The 24,422-nt window shown below is 40.0% G+C and overlaps 1 protein-coding gene across 14 annotated transcripts in view; it reads left to right on the top strand.

Annotated features, from left to right (window-relative positions):
- PHF21A (PHD finger protein 21A) overlaps positions 1-24,422 on the top strand; it is a 195,852-nt gene that overhangs the window by 130,296 nt on the left and 41,134 nt on the right. For all 14 annotated transcript variants that reach the window (XM_055546965.1, XM_055546968.1, XM_055546970.1 and 11 more), the window contains one exon: positions 18,883-19,068. In XM_055546965.1, coding sequence (XP_055402940.1) covers positions 18,883-19,068 — 186 coding nt within the window. The remainder of the gene's footprint in view (positions 1-18,882; positions 19,069-24,422) is intronic.

Genomic DNA, 24,422 nt, shown 5'->3' with positions numbered 1-24,422 from the left:
TATGCTGAATACTTCAGCATGTAATATGTAGTAAGAATATCTTAAAATTATGTCTTTGATTCTGGGTTTCAAAGAATTATGAACTATTTAGTTGCAAGCACAAGTTTGATATTTGGGCTAAGAAAAGCATTTTTTAAAAAGGATACCATGGTGGTAAGTGGCCTGCGGATATGAAAGTAATGTTTGTAATGGTATTAAGCAAAAGAAAAATATTAATGGAAAAATCCTTCAGTTTCAAATGTAAAGCATAGAAAAAAAAGTGTAGCGAAACACCCAGATCCAATCATCCATCTTCAGACAATGAACGCAAACAATCATTTCTCTGCCAGATACTTTCAGAAGTACTAAGAAGCTCATTAATTTTAAAAAACAAGGTCTTGCTGTAGTTTATACCTCTAGACAAAGTGTTTTAAATGTAACATTTGATGAAGAATATGCTGTACCTCTGAATTCTTATACTTTAATCTTCTGATTGTCAGATTACACTTATCATAGACCAATACCCTTAGTGCATAAGTTTGCCAAAGAAAGAGAGTTAGTAGTGAGCAGCATTGTCAGGGTACCTGTGCCCTTCTTTAGATCACTGTGGTTAGGGAATATACCCAGAAACACAAGCTACAATGATGGAAACGTTATTCTGAAATGTTGTGAGGGCTGTGGATGCCATTGGTTAGGGCAAAGGTACAAATTTTGGCTTCTTTTGTTTCCCCAATAATTGGGAGCTTCCCTCATCGCTCAGCCGGTAAAGAATCTGCCTGCAATGCAGGAGACCTGGGTTTGATTCCTGCATCAGGAAAATCCCTGGAGAAGGAAATGGCAACCCACTCCAGTATTCTTGCCTGGAGAATTCCATGGACAGAGGCTACTTACCATCCATGGGGTCACAAAGAGTTGGACATGATTGAGTGACTAAATGATGATTCACGATTAACTGCGCCAGCCCCTATTTCCCAGACTGGCTCAAGCATGTAATACCTGGTCTTTGCTAGGGTAGGAAGAGCACTAATCTACCTTTGTACATATTGAAAGAAGCATTCAGGGCGCTGCATAAAAAACTGCAGGAGAATGCATTATTAATGGGATAGGTCTCGGTCTCTCTCTCTCTGTCTTCAAAAAAGGGAAAAGGGAAATCACTTATGTGTGCATTGTCAAGAAGGATAAAGATTGACTTAGTGCTAGTTCTTAATGAATTTTTTTAATGAGTTACTGAGAGATACCAAAGGAGAAATACTTAAGTGAGTAAATTCCGGTCACAACAGGCAGCTTGTAGTCACCATTGTGATCTAATTGTAAGAGAGATCGCCCAGTAATTGTGTCACCCTGCAAGCTTTAGTTTATCGAGCCCATTTCTTACAGGGTGCCACATTATCCAAGATTAGAAAAATAGTAATAAATTTGGGGTTTTAATATTATCAGAAGATTTTGAATCACTTTTGGTTTGAATGAGCTCCCATCATCTGTTTGCTGGTTCCAAGACTTTACGATTTTGGTTTGTTTTTGCTACACATGTATAATTGAGCTGAATGTGTGTGCCAGTAAGTAGAGGAGCTGCGGACCCGTGTTCAGCTTCTGCTTAAGTCTGCAGTATTAAAGTGTCCTTTTGTTGCATGTGCTGGTCTTGCAGACTCTGTAGAGCCTTATCAAATGCCGCCAGTTGGTGCTGCTGGTATGAAAGCACAGGGGAGCTCTCATGTGGAAGGTTAATGGAGTGTAATTATAAAGAAAAATGAACTGCTCAACTACTCTCTCTCTCTCTACCTGCACCAAGAGTGACAAGTGCTCTGATCTTTTATAAACCCTGGAGCAGAGGTTTAACCATCTAAAATTATGACAGTATAACTGTCATACACACAAACACCCCGTGACGTATAGATACGCACCCCCGTGTAGGAATGATTCCTTCCTGTTACAGGAAGTCTCGGGAAAGGAGCACCTTCAACCACCAAGAAAAGCTGCTTGTTAAACATTGTACTTTCATGTCACTTCTTCTTTTCCACTCAATTTGTTCCATTTTCTTTTCCTGAAGATGCTTTCCTCCTTCTGATTAGTGGCAAGGCTGACAGCCTGTGCACGAGTAGGTCCATGCCACCGTATCCATCAGACGACAGATACCCTCGCTTTCTCCGGGCAGGTCTGTCGTGCTTGCCCTCACCACTGTCCTTAAATCAACTGCGTCCTTCCAAAGGGGATGGAAACGGCCGTCTCCTCTCATTCTCGGCTGAATAGAGGAGGCTGTAGGAAGCCCGGGTACCATCTGATGGGTCTTTGTCCTGGGATGTCCGTATAGCAGTGACTGTTAGGCACATTTCTGTGGGCTTGCCATGGAGTTAGATCCTTAGGTCCTTTGGATGAAAATATCACAGGAAATGTTTAGAAAGGAAAATGACAGCTGGGAGGTACAAGGACAGAAAAGGACCAAGGAGACATTCAAAGGGTGTGATTAATGGACAGATCTGTGTTACTCGTATGTCACGTTGCCGGTGAATATAGCGAATCCGTCCTGCTACTGGAACATCTGAAGGGTAAGCGGAGCTGGATTATAGAGCCGGGTTGATTGAGTGCTTTTGCCAGCTCAGCACAGAGTTGAAATAAGGTGTTGCAGAATGATGCCACAACAACAAAACCCCTGACATCTTGTTCTTACCGAGTCTAAAACATTCCCACTCCTGGCGAGGCTCTGCTGCCTACTGAGATAAGTAAATTCAGCATCACATACATGAGGCCTGTGGAGACTAAGCAGAAGTGATGGTTGTGTCGCCTGCACAGCAGTCTTACTGACTCAGCCCTGGTCTTGCATGGCGGGTGGGGGAGGGGCGGCCAGGATTCCTAGTAGCAGCTCTGAAAGCAGGGAGGCTGATTGGAAAACCTCTCTGTTTGGTTTGTAGTGTTATTTCTCCAGCCCCTTTGCATATGGATTTTGATCATCTGTGCTTTATTTTAAAAGCAAAATAGTTGTATAGTTTAAATGGCAGTAGGATAAATCTGTTAGTGAATAAAAATTTTAAACCCACCTTGATATTAGTGGCTGGTGTGTAAAGTTTGCTGTGATTTACTCCCTTAAATTCTGGAACCCAGTGTTTTACCCAGTATATATGTTGCCAAGCTTCACAGGTGGCACTAGTGGTTAAAGAACCCGTCTGCCAACGCAGGAAATATAAGAGATGCAGGTTCAATCCCTGGGTTTGCAAGATCCTCTGGCGGAAGGCACAGCAGCCTACTCCGGTATTTTTGCCTGGAGAAACCCACGGACAGAGGAGCCTGGCGAGCCATGGTTCATATGGTTGCAAACAGTTGGGCACAACTGAAGCAACTTAGCACGCACGCACATACATGTTGCCAACATCCATTAGTGAAAGTCACTCAGTCGTGTCTAACTCTTGGCAATCTCATGGACTTTACAGTCCATGGAATTCTCCAGGCCAGAATACTGGAGTGGGGAGCCTTTCCCTTCTCCAGGAGATCTTCCCAGTCCAGGAATCAAACCCTGGTCTCCTGCATTGCAGGTGGATTCTTTACCAGCTGAGCCACAAGGGAAGCCCGTTATGTGTATTAAATTGAAGTCATTGCTCCAGAATTAAAGTTTTTGGCTTGAGGTATAAGGTTAGCAACAGTATCTTAGAATTGTCCATTGTGCTCCACAGGTGAAGGAAGCATGTCATTCTTGTCGGGTTGTTCATCATGTATCCCTCCTCAGCTGCCAGAGGGAATATCTTTGATGACGGACGGAATTACAGTCTTCTGGCCTTTTGGAACAAGATATCTAGGACATCTCAATCCCTTTAAGAACATTCCCAGCTCTTTTGATGCTCAGAGCCTATAGGAAGTTTTTCTAAGAAGGGTCACTCTCTGTGCAGTTTGCTCCAGATCCATCTATGCCATCCATGCCTCGTCTCTGACTGTCCCATTTCCCACCTTGACTGTATCCTCGGGCGCCTCTCCTGCTTGGCCCTTCAGGTCATTGTGCAGGCTGTTCTTCTTCCTTGGCTTTCAATGGCCTGTCTTTGTTTCCTGGCAGTTACTGTATCTAGAGACTGATGCCCAGCAGAGGACGTTTCTCCCCCTGGCTGATCTCCCCACACCAGTTTTAGACAGTCCAGTATCTAAAAGATACTCCACTTTTAGACAGTCCACTTGGATGTCACCCAGCCTCCTGTCAACCCCAGAAGGACTGGCTCAGACAAACGAGCTTCAGCTCTTTGTTCAGTGAACAGAGCTTCATTCAGACTAGTTTTCTAGAGGAGAGGAAGTCCATATTCTAGTGCCCTTTTTACTATGAAGTAACTGCATAACTTTTGGCTAGTCATCAATCACCTCAGTGTCCCTGTCTAATTAAAGACAGTTGTCTTAATTCACCCCACAGAGTAGTGAGAATCTTATTTGATAAGAGGGTATGAGAATTTACAAAGTGCTGTATCAACGTATGATTGCTTAAGCTGAAAGAAGCACACCATTAGGGAAATATTTGTGAAAATGGAATCACTTTTCATTTAGGGTTCACTCAGAAAGTAAGATTCTTGAAAAATTATTAATGAATACATATGTTTATAACATGGATTCCTTTTTTTTAATCATGTAAACTAAACGATTTTGAAAAATCTGGAGTACTCAGAAATGAGAGCCAGTTAAGTATAGGAGATGTTTCTGGTGTTGTGGTCGGATTCCAGGTCTGATGATTGCATTTTGCTTACTGTAATTCCCTGGGCAGCTTCAACAAGGTGGTTTTCATTTTTCTGACCTCTGCAGTGTGGCTGTTTAAACAGCTGCTTTCTTCAGTCCTAGAGACAGCTGTGGTTCAGTGGTAGAGAAAGTGATTCCAGCTCATTCTTATGTTGGTGTTACATGATGGGGCGGAGGGTAAATTGTCTACAAAGTACTTGAAGCTGTTTGGATAAAATTGGCACAATTATGGAACATATTATTACTAAATTTTTTGTTCTTTTATATTTCGTGTATTGTTGTCTGTTTCTCTTAAGATATTTTTCTCAGTACCCATTTATCACTTGCTTTTATGTCTGCGCTTCTTCCCACTGAAGTCTCAACCTAGCCATTTAACAATGATAAATAAGATTTTGATTAACAGGAAAGCCATTTGAATTTTGGGTTTATCTGAAATTCTTTGACTTACCTTTTACTGTTGAAAAATTTGCTAAGTAATGGCTGATCCCTTTCCTAGTAACTATAGTTCAGTGAATTTACTGTCTAAAAGTTGAATACTGGTAACACATGGGCTTAATCTAAGGAACAAAGATATTTTAACAGTGTTAAAAGCAATTCTTGTGTTAGGGTTTTTAGACAGGTCATTCCCTCTCCAGTTGACTGTAGTCCCCAACACTCTCTATTATCTCATAGCTGGCCTGCTTCGTTCACATGCATTACCTGCTTGACCCTTGTTCATGTGAATGTTTAATCCTTGAATGAAACTATTCTTCAATGATTTAGCCTCTTTGTATTGTGTCAGATCATCATTGTGAGTGTTACTAGTTTTCTGTGTACTGTGCTTATAGAGGTGAAAAGTAAAGATCATGTGATTGTATTCTTGCCATTTAGAGATTCACAGATTTATAAACAGAAGAAAATATTGAATACTGAGTGGAGAAACTGAGACCAAGATCAGGTAAATAACTTACCCAAGGTCACAAACAAATTGTATATTAATAGATGTGAGAACTTCAGGTCCTTACCAGCAAGTAAAATAATGCGGTGAGAGGAAAGATAGAAATTAGGTATCAGGAACTAAAACTTTTAAGTCTGACTCTGCCCCTAACTTGAGACCTAGATCCAGTCCCTTAGATGCTCAGAGCCTTACTGTCTTATCTGGCAGGTAATAGCTATTTGATACTATTGTTGTTGTTTTTATTGTAATCATTCACATTCAGTTCAGTTCAGTCGCTCGGTCGTGTCCGACTCTTTGTGACCCCATAAATCGCAGCACGCCAGGCCTCCCTGTCCATCACCAACTCCCAGAGTTCACTGAGACTCAGGTCCATCGAGTCAGTGATGCCATCCAGCCATCTCATCCTCTGTCGTCCCCTTCTCCTCCTGCTCCCAACCGCTCCCAGCATCAGAGTCTTTTCCAATGAGTCAACTCTTTGCATGAGGTGGCCAAAGTACTGGAGTTTCAGCTTTAGCATCATTCCTTCCAAAGAACACCCAGGGCTGATCTCCTTCAGAATGGACTGGTTGGATCTCCTTGCAGTCCAAGGGACTCTGAAGAGTCTTCTCCAACACCACAGTTCAAAAGCATCAATTCTTTGGCGCTCAGCTTTCTTCACAGTCCAACTCTCACATCCATACATGACCACTGGAAAAACCATAGCCTTGACTAGACGGACCTTTGTTGGCAAAGTAATGTCTCTGCTTTTCAATATGCTCTCTAGGTTGGTCATAACTTTCCTTCCAAGGAGTAAGCGTCTTTTAATTTCATGGCTGCAATCAGCATCTGCAGTGATTTTGGAGCCCCAGAAAATAAAGTCTGACACTGTTTCCACTGTTACCCTGTCTATTTCCCATGAAGTGATGGGACCAGATGCCATGATCTTCGTTTTCTGAATGTTGAGCTTTAAGCCAACTTTTTCACTCTCCACTTTCACTTTCATCAAGAGGCTTTTTAGTTCCTCTTCACTTTCTGCCATTATATTGTATCTAAAAATCAAGAGACTACTGTGGTATATTCAGACAATGGAATATATATGGGGATAAAAAGACATGGAAAACCAATATGTATTACTAAGTGAAAGAAGCCAGTTTGTAAAGGCTACCTACTGTATGATTGCAACAGATGACATTCTGGAAAAGCCTAAATTATGGAGACAGTAAAATGATCAGTGGATGCCAAGGGTTGAGGGGTGCAGAGTTAGAGCACAGAGGATTTTTAGGCAATGAGACTATTCCATATGATATTACAATAGTGGATACATAATTATATATTTGTCAAAACTCATAGAACGTACAACATTAAGAGTGAATGCTAAATCCTCCTACACCGTTGGTGAGAATGTCTGGTACAGCCACTATGGTGAACAGAATGGTAGTTTCTCAAAAAACTAAAAATAGAGCTACCATTGTTGTTCAGTAGCTCAGTGGTGTCCGACTCTTTGCGACCCTATGGACTGCAGCACACCAGGCTTCTCTGTCCTTCACCATCTTCCGGAGCTTGCTCAGACTCATGTATATCAAGTTGGTGATGCCATCCAACCATCTCATCCTCTGTTGTCTCCTCCTCCTGCCTTCTATCTTTCCCAGCATCAGGGTCTTTTCTAATGAGTCGGCTCTTCGCATCAGGTGGCCAAAGTATTGGAGCTTCAGCTGTAGCATCAGTCCTTCCAATGAATATTCAGGATTGATTTCCTTTAGGATGGACTGGTTTGATCTCCTTGCAGTCCAAATGGTTTTCAAGAGTCTTCTCCAACACCACAGTTCAGAAACATCAGTTCTTTGGCACTCAGCCTTCTTTATGGTCTAACTCTCACATCCATACATGACTACTGGAAAAACCATAGCTTTGACTAAGCGGACCTTTGTTGGCAAGCTAATATCTCTACTTTTTAATATGCTGTCTAGGTTTGTCATAGCTTTTATTCCAGGGAGCAAGTGTCTTTTAATTGCATGGCTATAATCACCATCTGCAGTGATTTTGGAGCCCAAGAAAATAAAGTCTGTCACTGTTTCCATTGTTTCCCCATCTATATGCCATGGAGTGATGGGACTGGAATGCTGTGATCTTCGTTTTTTGAATGTTGAGTTTTAAGCCAACTTTTTCACTCTCCTCTTTTAAGAGGCTCTGTAGTTCCTCTTCACTTTCTGCCATAAGGGTGGTGTCATCTGCATATCTGAGGTTTTTGATATTTCTCCCAGCAATCTTGAGCTTCATGCAGCCCAACATTTCGCATGATGTACTCTGCATATAAGTTAAACAAGCAGGGTGACAGTATACAGCCTTGATGTACTTTTTTTTCCAATTCAGAACCAGTTTGTTGTCCCATGTCCGGTTCTGTTGATTCTTGACCTGCATACAGGTTTCTCAGGTGGCGGATAAGTTGGTCTGGTATTCCCATCTCTGTAAGAATTTTCCTCAGTTTGTTGTGATCCACACAGTCAAAGGCTTTAGCTTAGTCAATGAAGCAGAAGTAGATGTTTTTCTGAAATTCTCTTGCTTTTCCTGTGATCCAGTGGATGTTGGCAGTTTGATCTCTGCTTCATCTGCCTTTTCTAATTCCAGCTTGAATATCTGGAAGTTCATGATTCATGTACTGTTGAAGCCTAGCTTGGAGAATTTTGAGCATTTCTTTGCTAACATGTGAAATGAGTGCAGTTGTACAGTAGTTTGAACATCCTTTGGCGTAGCCCTTCTTTGGGATTGGAATGAAAACTACCTATGATTGGCATGAGAGCTACCATATGATTCAGCGTCCGACTCGTGGACAGATACCTGGAGAAAACTCTGATTTGAAAAGATCCATGCACCCCATGTCCATAGCAGCACCATTTACATCATGCAAAAGGACATGGAAGCAATGTAGATGTCCATTGACAGATGAATGTTTAAAGAGTGGTGTGTATATATATATTCAGCCATAAAAAAGAATGAATATATGATTTGCAGCAACATGGATGGACCTAGAAATTATCATACTAAGTGAAGTCAGTCAAAGACAAATATATGATATCACTTATGTGTGGGATCTAAAATATGGTACAAATGAACTTATTTACAAAGCAGAAACAGACTCACAGGCATAGAGAACAAGTTTATGATTACCAAAGAGGAGAGGCAGGGATCAATTAGAGTCTGAGATTAGCAGATACAGACTGCTGCTGCTAAGTCGCTTCAGTTGTGTCCGACTCTGTGCGACCCAATAGACGGCAGCCCACGAGGCTCCCCCGTCCCTGGGATTCTCCAGGCAAGAACACTGGAGTGGGTTGCCATTGCCTTCTCCAATGCATGAAAGGGAAAAGTGAAAGTGAAGTCGCTGAATCTTGTCTGACTCTTAGCGATCCCATGGACTGCAGCTTACCAGGCTCCTCCATCCACGGGATTTTCCAGGCAAGAGTACTGGAGTGGGGTGCCATTGCCTTCTCCGAGATACAGACTGCTATGTATAAAACAGATAAACAGCAAGGTCCTACTGTAGAGCACAGGTAACTGCAGTCAGTATCTTATAATAACCTGTGATGGAAAAGAATGTGTATATATAACTGAATTACTTTGCTGTACACCAGAAACTAACACAGCATTGTAAATCAACTATACTTCAATTTTAATAAAAAGAGTGAACTCTGGTATAAGCTGTGGATTTGGGGTGATAATGATTTATCAGTATAGGTTCATCAGTTTTAACAAATGTATCATTCTGTTGGGACTGTTTGATATAGGAGGCTGTGGGTAGGGGAGCAGGTAATACATGGGAATTCTCTGTATTTTCCACTCCGTTTTACTGTGAAGTTAAAATTGCTTTAAAAAATTAGGTCTGTCACAGATACAGAGAGCAAACTAGTGGTTACCAGTGGGAGGACGGAAGAGGAAGGGGCAGTATAGGGGTGGGAATTAAGAGGTACAAACTATCAGGTATAAAATAAGCTGCAAGGCTATATTGTATAGCACAGGGAAGATAGCACACATTTTATAATAACTATAAATGGAATATACTCTCTGAAAATTGTGAACCACTATATTGTACACCTGTAACTTATATAATATTGTGTATCAAGTATACTTTAGTAAAAAATTCAATAAATTAAAAAATATAAATGAGACAACAATAAAAAATTAAGTCTATTTAAAGAAAAATAAAGGGAGACTTCTTGGCAGTCCAGTGGTTAAGAAAAACAAAGAGAGACTTCCTTGGCAGTCCAGTGGTTAAAAAATTGTATTTTCTTATCCAGCTTGTCAGGCCCTTCCACTGCTGGGCTCGAGGGTTCCATCCCTCACCAGGGAGCTAAGATCCCACAAGCTGCACGGTGCAAACAAAAAAGATTAAAAAATAAAATCAAACAGCAACAGCAAAAACAAACCAAGAGACGCGTCTTGTGTTTAGTGAAGTGCCCTCTTCTCTTTTGACCCTCACTATCTTGCTGGATGTGGAAACTGGGGAACAGTATGGTAAAGAGTGAGCTACACCTTCAGGACTAAAAAGTATGCTAACAGAAGATAAAACAACAAATCATTTTTACTGTGGCCATACCATCTTTTCTAAAAATTAGAATTATGTGCTTGCATGTGTGTCTGTGCATGTGTGAGTGTGTGTAAAGACTTTAAATACTTGTGTAGAGATTTGTGGATTGGATTTAGTCATTTTCATAGCTTGTGAAAAATGTTTTTCTTTATACTTAAGATTTAATACAAATTAAAATTTCTTAACGAAATGCTTTGTTCATGCTTTTCTTCTGTATTGCTGTCTGTCTTTCTAATTAAAATTTCTAGTACTGACCGTTTAAAACAAAGAAAAGCCAAACCTGCTCTGAAATTCTGAAAGATGAGTTCAGGTTTCTTCTTTCTCTGTTGCAGAAAACTCAGACTAAATACAGAGTAATGCAAATCGTTCTTGGTCACGTGTCTTGTAAGATCCAATCCCTTGAAGTTAACTATCCCTCATCTTGGCAGCCTACGTAGGTGATAGAATTGCTTCCTCTGTTGTTTCATGCGGGGTCTTGTCAGAAAGTATATTTATAAACTGTTCATTTTCTTCTTTAAGTGATTATAATAAATACTTAGTGATAAAATACTGAAGCTGAACACTTTGAAATTAAGAGATATTCATTTAGCAGCTTTGGAATCTTTTAATCTGTGTGATTATGCTATTATGGTAGATGATAAAAAATATGCTGTTCAGGTTGTACTTTCATCAAATACTTACCAATGCGAAATATCAGTGTTTAGTGATTTATAAGCCCTACTTTTGTTTCAGTGTGAGGAAAGCGTTACATTTCATCAGAAATATTTTATATATTTCCTGATATATCCTGCCCGACACAGTATAGTATTCTAATACTCTTCTCTTTTTATCTCATTTAAGAAAAAAGCTGTAAAACTGAGGATCGTGAAAAGATATCCTCATCCTTGGGATTGATTGATCCGTGACTCAGTGCGCGTATTCTGCTCAGAATTTGGTCAGATAGCCTGTACGTTTGCCTCTCCTAGAATCTGATTCTGTCATACGTTTCTGTGAAAACAAGGCTTCCTGCATTATCTCAAATTGTACCCAGGGCTTGAGTCACCAAAACAGTCTGTTGTTATCTGAGCAGTGTTCTGTAAAATAATAGAGGTTTTTGGTTTTGTTCTTCCTTTTCCCTCCCCCCATTTTAGGATCATTATTGTGCTTAAATTGTATTTTCATATCCAACTTGTCAGGGACAGCTACTGTGCAGCCATTTCCAGTCATACTTCTTTTGTGAGGAGAAGCATAGCAGCTTCAGGGCAGAGCAGTGAGAGGATTTCTATAGTGTATGGGACAACCCTGACATTAACAAGGCAGTGCTGCCTTTAAAGTTGTGGGGTAGAACCGTGGAACGGTGAAGGACAGGCTGGTGGTGCGTGCAGGTTTGTAACAGATAGTTACAGAGGGCCACGAGTTGTACTGAACTGGAGCTTAATTTACAAATTAATAGTCTGTGTGTCATATCTCACTGTGGTACAAACACAATGATTCAGGCACTTTTTTTATATTAGCAAGCAGCTAAATTGTACAGATTATAAATGGTTCTTATGGTTTTTTTTCTACTGTTCGCATTACTGTATCTAGGGTCTTTGCTGGGTCAGGTTACATTTAAATTGGACATCTATTTTATGTATTCAGAATATGGCCCTGAACCACTAATAGAGGTAGAAGAATCTGGGCTGTACGGATTTCTGCACAGGAAAATATTCTTTACTGTGTTTGATTTCTGAGATAAAAGGGCAACAGGTAGCATTCTCTTTCTGAATCCTGTACTTTGTTTGGTGATTCTCATTTTTTAAGAAAATAACATAGTTTGAACAAGCATAAAATGTTTGGCTAGATGTTAAAAATAAAATGATTGAAAGATAATTGACATTGAAAAGAAAAATCACATTTAATTAGCGGTTGCTCTGAGCTTAAAACTCATACTAGAGAAATTGTATTATTCATTGGTTATCATCTCTGCTTTTCACATTGCCCTTGACAATTTCCTAAGCACTCCCCAGCATTTATTCATTTGATCCTCAGCATTTTTCTGGAGCAGGCAGGACAGTATAGTTTAGTACGTCAAAGAAACATAGAGAACTTAAATGCAAGCTAACTGGGTTCTGATTTTGGCTTCCTTCCTCTTTTATTATGGATAAATATATTATAACTACCATTCCCAGCATGCAGTGCTGTTTTTTAGTCTCTCTTTGTTGATACTGTTTTGTCCCAGCATCTGGGTGTGTTACATATTGAAACACTGTAGTTCTCCAGGGACTGTTCTCTCTTGAGTAAACAGCTACACTCTTTCTTGTTTGATGCAAATTAAAGATAAGTTCTCAGGTTCCTATTAGAAGGGTTCATAGATTTAGACAAAGTTTGACTATCGCTGTCTTGGCGGTCTTTTATAGTCCTGCATAAGGAGTTGGGGGAAGGTGGGGTTGAGCTTACCTATTAGAGCGTGAATGAACTATTATAAGAAAAAAAGTAAACTGCATTTCAATCAGGCTGTCAAATAAAAGATGTAATCCCCAATGGAAATGGGATATAAACCCCATTGATATGAATAAAAGGTCTAATCTCCTGTAGGGCTGAATGTAAAATCTATTGTTGTAAATATCTGTGTGTGTGTGTGTGTGTGTTAAAGGAAGAATAAACCCCAAAGAATATTTTTTTTAATTAAAAAAGCGAAAGTCTAATCATTATCATGACATATGCATTCTCTACCATCTGTTAAGCATCCATGTAGAGAATTTTGAACTTTACAGGAAAAAACCCTGATAATTCCAACTGCTGCTGTTCCTTAATTCATCTAAATTGTACTGTACAAATTCTGTGACCCCTTGCAGAACTGTAAAATATCTGTGTTCCCAACTCTCTAAGACCAAACAAATCCGCTTTAGTAGACAATATACACAGTTCATGTATTAGATGAGGTGTAGATACTATGTGGCCAAACAGGTAGTGTTTCTCAAGAATATATTCCTTTTAAAAGAGGCTTGTAAGGTTAGATGCTATTTGTCTAATTCTAATGCTGAAACTGAATGTCAGAGTGTTTGGGGGAAACCTCCTAGTGCCTTACCTAATGAATGAAATGTAATTTTTATCTGAGTATATATAAATATTTAAGTACATGTGTGTATTTTCTCTCTCCATCTGTATTCTTCTTTTGGCTGCTCTGTGCAGTTTACTAGATCTTGGTTCCACAGCCAGGGATTGAACCTGGGTCCCAATGGTGAAGGCCTGAGTCCTAACCACTGGACCACCAAGGGATTCCCCTAAGTATATTTTTGTAAATGCTGCCTCCAATATTCCTCCTTCTGCTCCCCTGTCTGAATTCTGTTCTGTGTGTCTCCCCTGAACATTCCCTCTAATAACTTCAGTATGGATCTTCCCGTTAAATTTCTGTTTTAACATCAAGAAGGAACTTATTTTGAGTTTATTGCTTCTTTTCCGTTTTTTTGTTGTTGTTGTTGTTGATAAAATGGTGGAATTGTCACTTAATTTTCTATTTCCTTTAAATAGCATGTAGCTTTTACTCTGGATTGTAATTTTGTCATTGATGTTATGCCAGTAACATACCCTGTTCTTTAGAGAATAATTACGTGGCAGCATTCTGAAGACTCATCTGATCTTTCTACCTTTTCACTGTTATTGAGTATTGGTGTTGCTTATAAATACAGTTGATTAATTCTCAGTTGGACAGTAGAAAGGGTTCTTTTCTCTTTCTAAATTCTGAGTTTATTAGCAAATGTAAATTTCTCCATGTTAGTTTTTCTGCACACAAAAAACTTAGTATCCTGTTTTCATTTGTGCAGTTGGTAAGTCTGAAGACCTGGAAAGTTTTTTCATTGCATTTTTGGTATGAAGATGGGTAAAGTTTTTCTCTTGATTTTCTGGATTTGTGAAAAGTTACATGCCTCTATCAGTTTTTGGTATGAAGAGGCAGGGCTATATTTTCTGATTGTGTGGTTGATCAGGGAGGAAAAAAGATGAAGTTTTAAGGCAATGCTGTGTGAGAAGATGTTTGAGTGGGTGTAGCCCTCTCATAACTGTACACGAACAGGTAACGCTGAATGGAACACAAGCGAGCTGAGCGACTGTGTGGAAAAACAGGGCCTTGAAGCACAGTGTCCAGTTGTGGAGGGCAGTGCTTGTGTCTGGAGTTGCTCTTGAGTGAGGCTTTCTGAAATTTGTGTGAGGGTTTGATGGGAATAAATTCGTGGCTTGAGTGGAAGAGTAGGCTGATCTTCCACCATTCCATCTCCCTTGTGTGTTGACAAAGGCCATGGCACTTGGAGTGACTGACTTACATAGCAGAAAAATGAGCCCGATTTTCTGTTGAATTGACCTATAAGCTTCTGTGTTTCCCTTGGGCTCTGTCTTGCTGTCGTGTGACCACGTTGATAGTGTTACTCAATGTCACAGTATTTATCACAGCGACTACCTGTCTCAGAAACTGTGACTTCACGTGTCAGGGACTCTGAACCCTTCTGCCTGAACAAGCCCTGGTGAAACCTAGTGATGCGAGTGTCAAGGGAATCGGAGGCGTGGAGTCACATGCTGGGTTTCTGGAGCACTTCTTGACAGATGACTTGAAGGGGGCAGTACTAGCCATTCTGGATGTCTGGCACACTGGCCTATTGTTTATAGAAAATGTATTAAGGAGAGAAGAGAGCAAATTGTTCACTTTTCCTCTCTCCTTTCTACCTTCATTCTTTCCAGCTTTTCCTTTTCCAGTTCTTTTGTCCTTCTTCTCCTCCCTCCTTTTTAGCTCTCATTAACTTGTTTTTTGTTGTTGTTCAGTTGGTAAGTCATGTCCAACTCTTTGCAGCCCCATGGACTGCAGCACTACAGACTTCCCTGTCCCTCACCATCTCCTGGAGTTTACTCAAATTCATGTCCACTGAGTCGGTGATGCTATCTAACCATCTCATCCTCTGCTGTCCCCTTCTTTGGCCTTCAGTCTTTCCCAGCATTTAGTGAGTGACAGATAGCCAGTTTGTGAGACTTCGCCTTTTCTCCAAGCTTCAGGATAATGTTTCAAGATAATTAGCAATGTTTAAGTTGAGTATATGTGAATGACATTGAAAATACCTAGTTGCTTATGCCAGTATAACCTTCATCCATGACCAGCAGAAGTCATGATTTCTTTGTTTAAAACACACAATAGCAAGAGTGTATAGGCTCACTACCTGTGAAGATGAGAGACTACTTACTTAAGAACTTTGTTTGACACCACAGACTAAGACTTATGAAACACTGTAGCTCTATTCCCTCACTGCCACCCAGAACTGGTACAGGCCTAGATCAGGGTCTTACTGAAGTTAATGTGATTACCATTATTTGCCAGAAGCTACAAGACTGAACTAGAACAAGCCCGGATGTGGAACCTAGAAAAGCCAACTACTGCACAGGGCAGCTCTCCTTTATTCAGTTCAGTTTAGTTCAGTTGCTCAGTCGTATCTGACTCTGCAACTCCATGAATTGCAGCACGCCAGGCCTCCCTGTCCATCACCAACTCCCGGAGTTCATTCAAACTCAACATCCATTGAGTCGATGATGCCATCCAGCCATCTCATCCTCTTTAGTCCCCTTCTCCTCCTGCCCCCAATCCCTCCCAGCATCAGAGTCTTTTCCAGTGAGTCAACTCTTCGCATGAGGTGGCCAAAGTACTGGAGTTTCAGCTTCAGCATCATTCCTTCCAAAGAACACCCAGGACTGATCTCCTTTAGGATGGACTGGTTGGATCTCCTTGCAGTCCAAGGGGACTCTCAAGAGTCTTCTCCAACACCACAGTTCAAAAGCATCAATTCTTTGGCGCTCAGCTTTCTTCACAGTCCAACTCTCACATCCATACATGACTACTGGAAAAACCATAGCCTTGACTAGACAGACCTTTGTTGGCAAAGTAATGTCTCTGCTTTTGAATATGCTATCTAGGTTGATCATAACTTTCCTTCCAAGGAGTAAGCGTCTTTTAATTTCATGGCTGGCCCTTAAAAGAGTGTGCATAGTGTCTGTGCTCATAAGAAGGAGCACCTCCACTCCAGAACTCATCTAACTTTAGATCATTGGTTTTCAGAAGGCAGTGAATAGGAGTTTAATTGACGTAAAGAATCAACCTGAACCTTGCTTTAAAAAAAAAAAATCCATAGACATGCACAACTATATGCTGGATATTCTTCTCGTCTTCTGGTGAACACAGCAAGGACTGCCAGGGCAATGCATTTCTGAGCAGCTCTCTGAAATATGTTAGCGCCTTCTTTCAAAGGAAGCATTACACAGCTCATGTGATCTGACCTGTGTCCAGTCTGCACAGCTCTCTGTTTTTTCTTTCTTTCCCTCTTCTCAAGGCCTAGTAAGTTTGCAGGTGTTATGCTCCCACCTCCCCTCCCCTCTTTGTTTCAGGCTCCGGGGGAGGAACAGTTGTGAATGCCTGGTGACTCACTGACTCCCACGGTCCTGATTCTGGTTCTGATTGGGCGTCACCTTGCTCTAGCCATATGGCTGCAGAGTACTCTAGCCTGCGTCCCTTTCTTGTTCTTTCCCCTACTGTTCCCTTCTGTTGTACAAAACACGAGGAGTGGGTTCCGAGCTTTGTCTCTTGCTTCTAGTTTAACCCAGTTAGGCAGTAAGTGGAAGAGCACAGTATATTTCCCAAGGATGGCTGGAGAGGAGAAAAACACCCTTTCCTTTTGTGCCTGGTATAGTAATGATTTAGTTTCCGGTGCTGTTTTTGTTCAAAGTCTATTTTTTGGCAGATATCACATTTATGTTTGTGTTGTTTCTCCTCCTCCCCCTGATCTGAGCTGGAGGTGTGTTTTTGTTTTGGTAAAGACTCTCTAGTCCCTTTCTTCAGCTGCCGGTGCTGCACTTTAACTAGTTTGTTAATATGTTTAATTAATGCTGATTAATATGTTGGGGAGGGGGACTGAAAGCAGCTCTAAATAATTATTTAATTGTTCAATGTCTAAATGTTGTGGCAGTCACCAACTAATAAAACCTACGTGTGATGCTCAGAATTATCCACAGCACCCCTGCTGTTACTCCCGTTCTCTTAAACTGTATCCATTCCATTACTCTGCCTTCTGTATTTGAGAAATAGGATTTTGAAGACTTGAAAGTTATTTTTATAAGAATTTTATATTTTTATTAATTTGCATTTTTCGTATTTTGCAGATGGGTTTCTGGAAATACTTTGAACTCTGCATCTTTCTTTTTTCTTTTTAATGTTTAACTTCTCAGAGAGGCAGTGCTGGCAGAGTGTAAAGTACAGCCTACTCCCCCTTCACCAGCCTTTATACGATATTTTCATTACCTAAAAAGAATCAGTAAAAAAAAAAAAAAAATTTTTTTTTTGTCAAGAATGTATTTTGTATTGGCTTAACATTAAAAAAAATCTATTTTGTAAATATCTTAATGTTCAAGTAGGTTAAGCACATAACCTGCAGGTTTGGCTTCTTTAGAGAGTATTGTGTAGTGAAGTTGGTTGGAGTCATAAGCACGAATGTGAAAATCAGCCTGGCCCTTATGGTTTCACTTAACCCCTCATTTAGTGATCTTTATTTATTTCTTCTTCTCTATTTAAAATCTATATTAGAAAATAGCAGTCTGCTTTTGTCAGAAGTAACAAACCTCAGCTGGTGAACTCACCTCAAAAGCGTAAATGAGGAGTGCTGCTTAGACTTTCTTCCAGCCACTGGGGCCGGAGAGTCAGAGCCCAAGGCAGGCCCCAAATGGTCAGTGTACTTTCTCTGAGCCATTTGCCAGTCTTCAGTTCCACCGCTCCACACGCCATGTGAAGAGACATTCACTTGGCCACGTCGTTCTAGATGCAAAGTTTAGTTGCAAACGAAGTTAAGCCTGCGGCTCCGTGAAGTGTCACTTTGTTGAAATGTAGTATTATAGTAATGAAAGTTTCTGAACATACCATTTTCTTTGATTTCAGTAAAGTCAGGGAAACAAATTTATCTGAAAATTTCATCCCATATACTCAAAACCCTACTCTGCCTAAACAAAGTTTTCATAATCCTGTTACATGAGGTACCTGTTTCAGTAATTTAAAGTCTCTGTTGTGTATATCACATGGTGCTGGGATCAAGGTTTCTTAAAGTCTGTTTAATGTTTTAAACTGGGGTACATACATGATGTTTGTTTGATTAATAAAAATTAGTATGACTGGTATCTATGTTATCAGATGCAAAAGAAAAAAAATGACTAACAATGTACACCACTAATAATTCTGAGTACTTTACATGAGGCATTTTGGTACTTGTAAGAGTCTTAAGGTTATTGTTAATTACCTCATTTTACAGAACAGGAAATTGAAGCACAGATAGGTTATGTGACTTGACCAATGTCATATAACTGGTAAGTAGCAGAACTGAAATTTGAATTGAGGCAGTGTGTCTCCAGAATCATGTGTTTACTGCGACTTTAAACTGTCCTTCCAGTCCGGCACACCAAGTAATAAGAGCCAAGGGGTCTCAGCTCTGCTGTGGGCCCTCCCTTAGCTTTTCTTCTCATCTGTGGCTCAGCTTCCCTTTATATATGAAGTGTTTCTTATGCCATGGGTTTCTTCTCAGTTGTCTTATCTGTTGTCTAAATTTTAGATGTAACCAGTTTTAGATTTAGCTGGTTCCAGAAAAGTTGTCAGGGGCATATAATTGCTGCCTATTTCTCTACAGCTGATAGAACAATATTCTAATAGATTTTATTCTTTTTTCTCCTCATTTGCTAGAAAAGAGTAGTTGAACAGCTACGGAAGAACCTGATAGTAAAGCAAGAACAACCAGACAAGTTCCAAATACAGCCGTTGCCACAGTCTGAACACAAACTACAAACAGCACAGCAGCAGCCGCTGCAGCCGCAGCAGCACCACCACGCGCAGGCGGCTGCGTCCTCCCCCGGCCTGACCGCGCCGCAGGTACGCCTGTGCGCCGGCACCCGCGCTTCGTGCCGTGGGCTGAGTTGTCGCTGGTCACGGAGAGCTAGGTCCTGTTTCAGCCTGTACTAACAAGCTGAACCAGCGCTGAGCAGAAGTTCTTTTGGTTACTTTTTTATACTGTGTCTGGGATAACAATCACTTGGAATTCATCGGCAGAAAGAAAGAACATTACCAAAGAGTAAGAGTTAAAATGATTTCCCATGTGTCCAAAGAAGGGGAAAAGGTAATCAAAGAAAAGTCATGTCTCTGTATTAGAGCAGAATTAAAGTCTTATTTTCAATTTCTGAAAGTGTTTATTTACACTTGTTCTAAATGTCTCTGTGACTTGACATCCTCAAGAATGGTTTTTCTGGAATGCTTAGCAGTTGGTGTGGAAATATTCCAGGATCAGTGCTCATGGGACCAGTAGAAAGAGGCATTTAGAAGGTGATATATTTCATAGAAATGAAATATTCACTTCCAAGTTCATATTCATCTCATATGAGAATATGTATTTGTTCTCATACCGTGAAGGAAATCTGAAATGGAAGCTACAAGTCAAAAATAGTGCTGAGAAGTGGAAAGCTTAAGAACATTCTAATTGGTGTAGCTGTGAAAATAAATGATTTTACTGAAAAAGGCATTTATACTACCACATAATGTAAGAATATTAAGGCATTCAAGACACACAGAAAAGGATGTATTTAGAAATGATTCAATTAAGAGAAGTAATCAAGCTTGATCTCCACACTCTTATATGTAGTGTGGGCATACCTTTTAAATTGGGACTCTTCAGCAGTGGCTCCTGGTCTTTGGAGGTCACAGACTCCTCTGAGACTCTCTAAAGCCATGGATTTCCTCCCTGGAAAAATACACATTCACACCTAATACAGTCATTTTTGCACATGGTTTCAAAGATTTGGGGATCTTCTGAAACCTAAGCACAGACACCGCTCACCCACCAACACCACCTCCACCATATCTTTATATGTAGAACAAAAGATTATAGTTGACTTGGTTAGTCACTGTTTATGTACAATTGGACTGGTTCATATACAATATTTTGCAAATGCAAAAAAATACTTATAAAAATACTGAAGATACATTTGACAGAGGTTGTGACGTTATACTGGCACTCTCCTAAGGGCTTTACATGTACAACGTGCACAGTCCTCACCCCAGCCCTCCTAGGACAGTATTGTTATTATTATCTCTAATTTCTAGAGAAGAAAACTAAGGCACAGAGAAATTAGTACTTGCCTAAAATCGTGTGAATGTTACATGGTAGAGCAAAGATTTGAACCCAGACGTTCTGACTGACAAACCTGTCCATTTGCTACTCTGAACTGCTATACAATGTCCAAAAGAGAAATACTGACATTACATAAAAGGCCAAAGAAGGAAAAATGAAGAGTCCTCATTGTAAATCAGGCAGCTAGAGTGGCCTGCATCATTTTTACCTTGATCTCTAAGGCTATTTGGAAATGAGGCCTTCAAACTGACTTTAAAACCCCCCTGACCAGGACTTGCATTTCTTCCAAAAGGTTGCCTATCAGTTTACTTCTTTTGGAGTTTTTAACAGAGTTGGATTGGTTGTTCTCTTTCCAAAGTACAGTTTGATCAGAAAGTGTTTACATGGAAGGAGTTTTTTAGAAATCATTGTTTCCTGGTACTAGGAGTTTTCTCTATTAATCCATGGAAACTTCTTCTTCAAGTACCATTCCATATTGCACAAATCAGAGGAAATACTTACCTAATACTTAAACAATAGCTATTCCCTTCCCTGGTAATCTGAGTTCTGTACTGGTTTGGGATGGCAATAGTAAGGGGCCTGGGGCTATTCCCAGAACCGTGGCCTCTCCATCTGGTAGCCTATCTGATAATTTAACTGATTTAGCTAAGCTTGTTTTATATTGCCTTTTTTTTTTTTTTACGATAAAAGCGAAAAGATCTTCAAGTTTGGGGGTTTTGTTTTTATAGTAAACTGTCCATCATTATTTATTGGGTGCTCCTTATATGCTAGCTTTTAGTACAGAGAGGTAGTAATGTCTTGGCAACTGAACAACAGCAATGTCCCTGCCTAGACTCTGGTAAACTATGATAATTCTTTTCATTAATTATGTAAATATTTATTGAGTCTCTACTATATGCAAGCCCAGTGCTGGGCACTGGAGAGGACAGATTCACAAATAAGACAGGGTTTCTGTCTTCAAGAACTTAAAAAATCTAGAAGAGAGGAAGATGTAAACAGCTAACAAGAAAAAAATGAAAACACCAATGAGGAGCTGTGAAAATACCCGAGGACAGTAATATTGACCAGAGGGATCAGAGAGTGCTACATAAAGAAGGTAGCTTTTGATCAGGGCTTTGACAGATAAGAGAGCTCAGTGATGGGGCAGAGGGGAAAGAGCGTCACAGTGCAGAGAGAAGTGTGAACAAAAGTATGGACGGAAAGGAATTGTGTGCCTTGGGAATAGCAATGAGGCTGATGTGGCTGGAGCCTGGATTCCAGGAAGTGGTGGGAGGGAGATAGAGCCAGGAAGTAGGAAGAGGCTAGCTTGTGGAAGCTCTCCAATGTGTGGCAGAACTTTGGGGGTTTTTGGCAGTCATAGGGAGTCATTAAAGGTTCATGAGGTTAGGGACAAATGGGAAGTTTAATATATGGCATATACTAAATGTTTCAGTCCAGAAAGGATTAACTATAAATTTAGCAATCTGTGTAAGCAAAGAGGAGACGCTAGGAAGAGCAAGCGTTTTATTCTAAGTTGGATGATTAGCATGTACCAAGGCTGGGGCGAGGGAGGGAGGGGGGGAAGGAAACCAGTTCCCTTTACTTAGCTAACTCCAGCTCATGTTTGTATGTATATTTTGAAAATTTTCCAATCTACAGAAAACAATGAAAGAACAGTTGAACACAGGTGTGCTCTTCAACTTATACTCACAACTCTGTCATTTTAAATGAATACAGGTATAAAGAAGCATGCAATTAATAAAGCCAAACAGAAAATAAACCCTTATAGACAAAAGGGAGTGGAATTCTACTGATAGCTGTCCAAGTGTACAACGGTTACCTTCCATTCAGAAGTAAACCAACAATCTGAAATAGATGTGGAAGTTAATTAGAGCCCATAGTAATAATCCCTCTTAAGTTCTGATTTGTACATTGGAGCTGGTCTTTTTAAATTCAGTACCTTATGCTTTGCAGCCACTAGCCACATGTGACTGTAAAAAACCAATAACTTAGCAAAAAAATAAAAAGATTTTGCTGTTAGTACTTCTTGCCGTGTATTTTCTGCATTAACTTCTAGTTCATGCAGTTTTGGTTTTGTCCATAAAGAACCCCTTTATGAAACTGGGAAAACTACTGTCGTCTCTTGGAAGAGATCGTACTTGGACTGCATCAACCAGTCAAGGACTAATCACAGCTTCCATAGAAAGAACTTTCTCTGTTTGGGGGCACCTTTCCTTTCTGTGTCTTCTCTTCCTCCTGCCAGAACAACTCAGAGGTTTTCATTAGTTTGAATATCAAAATTTTAAGATTCTCTTTGTCATCTAAACTCAGAACTCCAGGATCGGTTTATATTCCCTAGCACTTAGAATAGAATAAGCACCAGACGAGTAAAGAGCCAACCAGTACCCGTGGCAATACCTGGTGTCAGTAAATGGTTAGCAAATGTATTCATCAGGAGCTTTTCATCAGAACATACAGTACTAGGTCTTGCGCCTTTATATTCAAAGAGAGTCACGCAGCTGCTAGAAGATAGGAGTGAAATTAGCTACAACTAAATACTTCTAAAGTAGAATAAAAATGCTAACATGTGAACACACTTGTTAGAATTCAGTGCTTTTTAGTGTTGCAGTTAATGGTAAGTATATAATTCAGGTTAGTTTGAGGTTTTACTCAGTTTTTAAGAATAATTATTCAGAAAATTGATAATGACTTAACCTGAACCAAGCATATTTCAAACAGAAGTATACTGACCCTCTTTTAACGTAGTACAACATGCACAAACGTTTTTAAAATCCATGTCAGTGAGTTCTGCTGATTATAGCTTTCCTTCCACCACTCGTGGTGGTACCAGGACTGAATGCCATCTGGTGTGACTTGCTCACCACTTCAAAAGTTCTGTGTATTTAAATGTTTTAGATTGAAAGATAGAACTAATATCACACTGGGTTAAAAACAGATATTAAGATAGCTGGTAATATAAAGTCAGTCCTTTTCGCTATACTACTGTAACATTTCTGATGATAAATAGCATTTCGCTTTTATTTGGTTTTCATCACTGATAGGCAATGGATGGCCTGCTACCTCCCAAAATAAATAATAATTATCAGTGTTTCCCCTTTTACTCCCATTTCACACTGGAGAGGACAGTGGCAAGGAAAATAAGCCATCTTCTATCATTGACTAAGGGAAGAGGAAACATTTGGGTGATTTTAATTGTAGGCATCAATAAGGATTTTAGCTGATTATTCTCAATATGGAATAGATGAGGGCAGCTTATTACCTTTTTTTGGTTAAAAAAAGGGTGTTAAAAAGTTAGATAATACATGCAAGTATATTGTCATGCGAGTGTTTAAGGCAGAAAAATTGCTTAGAACCAAATGACTTACTACACAAGGACTTGCATAAACACTGAAATAGAAATTCACAAAGGAATTTGTTCGGATCTATTTCAGGGAGAGTGGGGTCCTTCACCCTGGTTGAGGGGCAGTGCTTGTCCAATAGAACTTGCTCTGGTGTTGAAAACGCCGCTGGCCAGTTTGGTAGTCGCTAGTCACATGTGGCTATAAATACTTTCAGAGTGGCTAGTGTCACTGAGGAACTGATATTTTAAGTTTTATTTTGTTTTAATTAAATTTGAATACCCACATGTGGCTATTAGCTACGAAACTGAACAGGGCAAGTACAGAGTAAGAAGAAAAAGATGAAATATGATAAAATGAGAACCAACAAGTTAGACCAGGTATATTTTCATGTTTCTGAAACATCTCTATATTGAGTGACTAGTAGCATTCGATAGATGTGTGTGCCATGAAATGAGATTGTTGATATTTTCTTCTTCTGTAGCTGGCTCCTTCAGTTATGCTAATAGAAAAATCCAGAGAAATACAGCTCCAAAGCGGCAGTAGTGCTTGTGGAGCATCAGTGAAGTCCTCTCATCTCAGTGCAGACTCTGATCTATCAGACTTGCTGAAACTCAGGTGTTTGTTTCCACCCCATCGCCTTTTTCTGGGTCTTTAATCACTTCTGCAGCAGTCCTCCAGAGAGAAGATTGTTGATAGTGACTCATATCCCTTTGGTATCAAGAGCTGGTATTTACTATACTAGTTGGTTAATAGGTTTCATT

Source organism: Bubalus kerabau, chromosome 15, assembly GCF_029407905.1.
Source record: "Bubalus kerabau isolate K-KA32 ecotype Philippines breed swamp buffalo chromosome 15, PCC_UOA_SB_1v2, whole genome shotgun sequence".
In the NCBI taxonomy this organism is placed as follows: Eukaryota; Metazoa; Chordata; class Mammalia; order Artiodactyla; family Bovidae; genus Bubalus; species Bubalus kerabau.
This window is presented reverse-complemented; position numbering and strand designations above follow the sequence as displayed.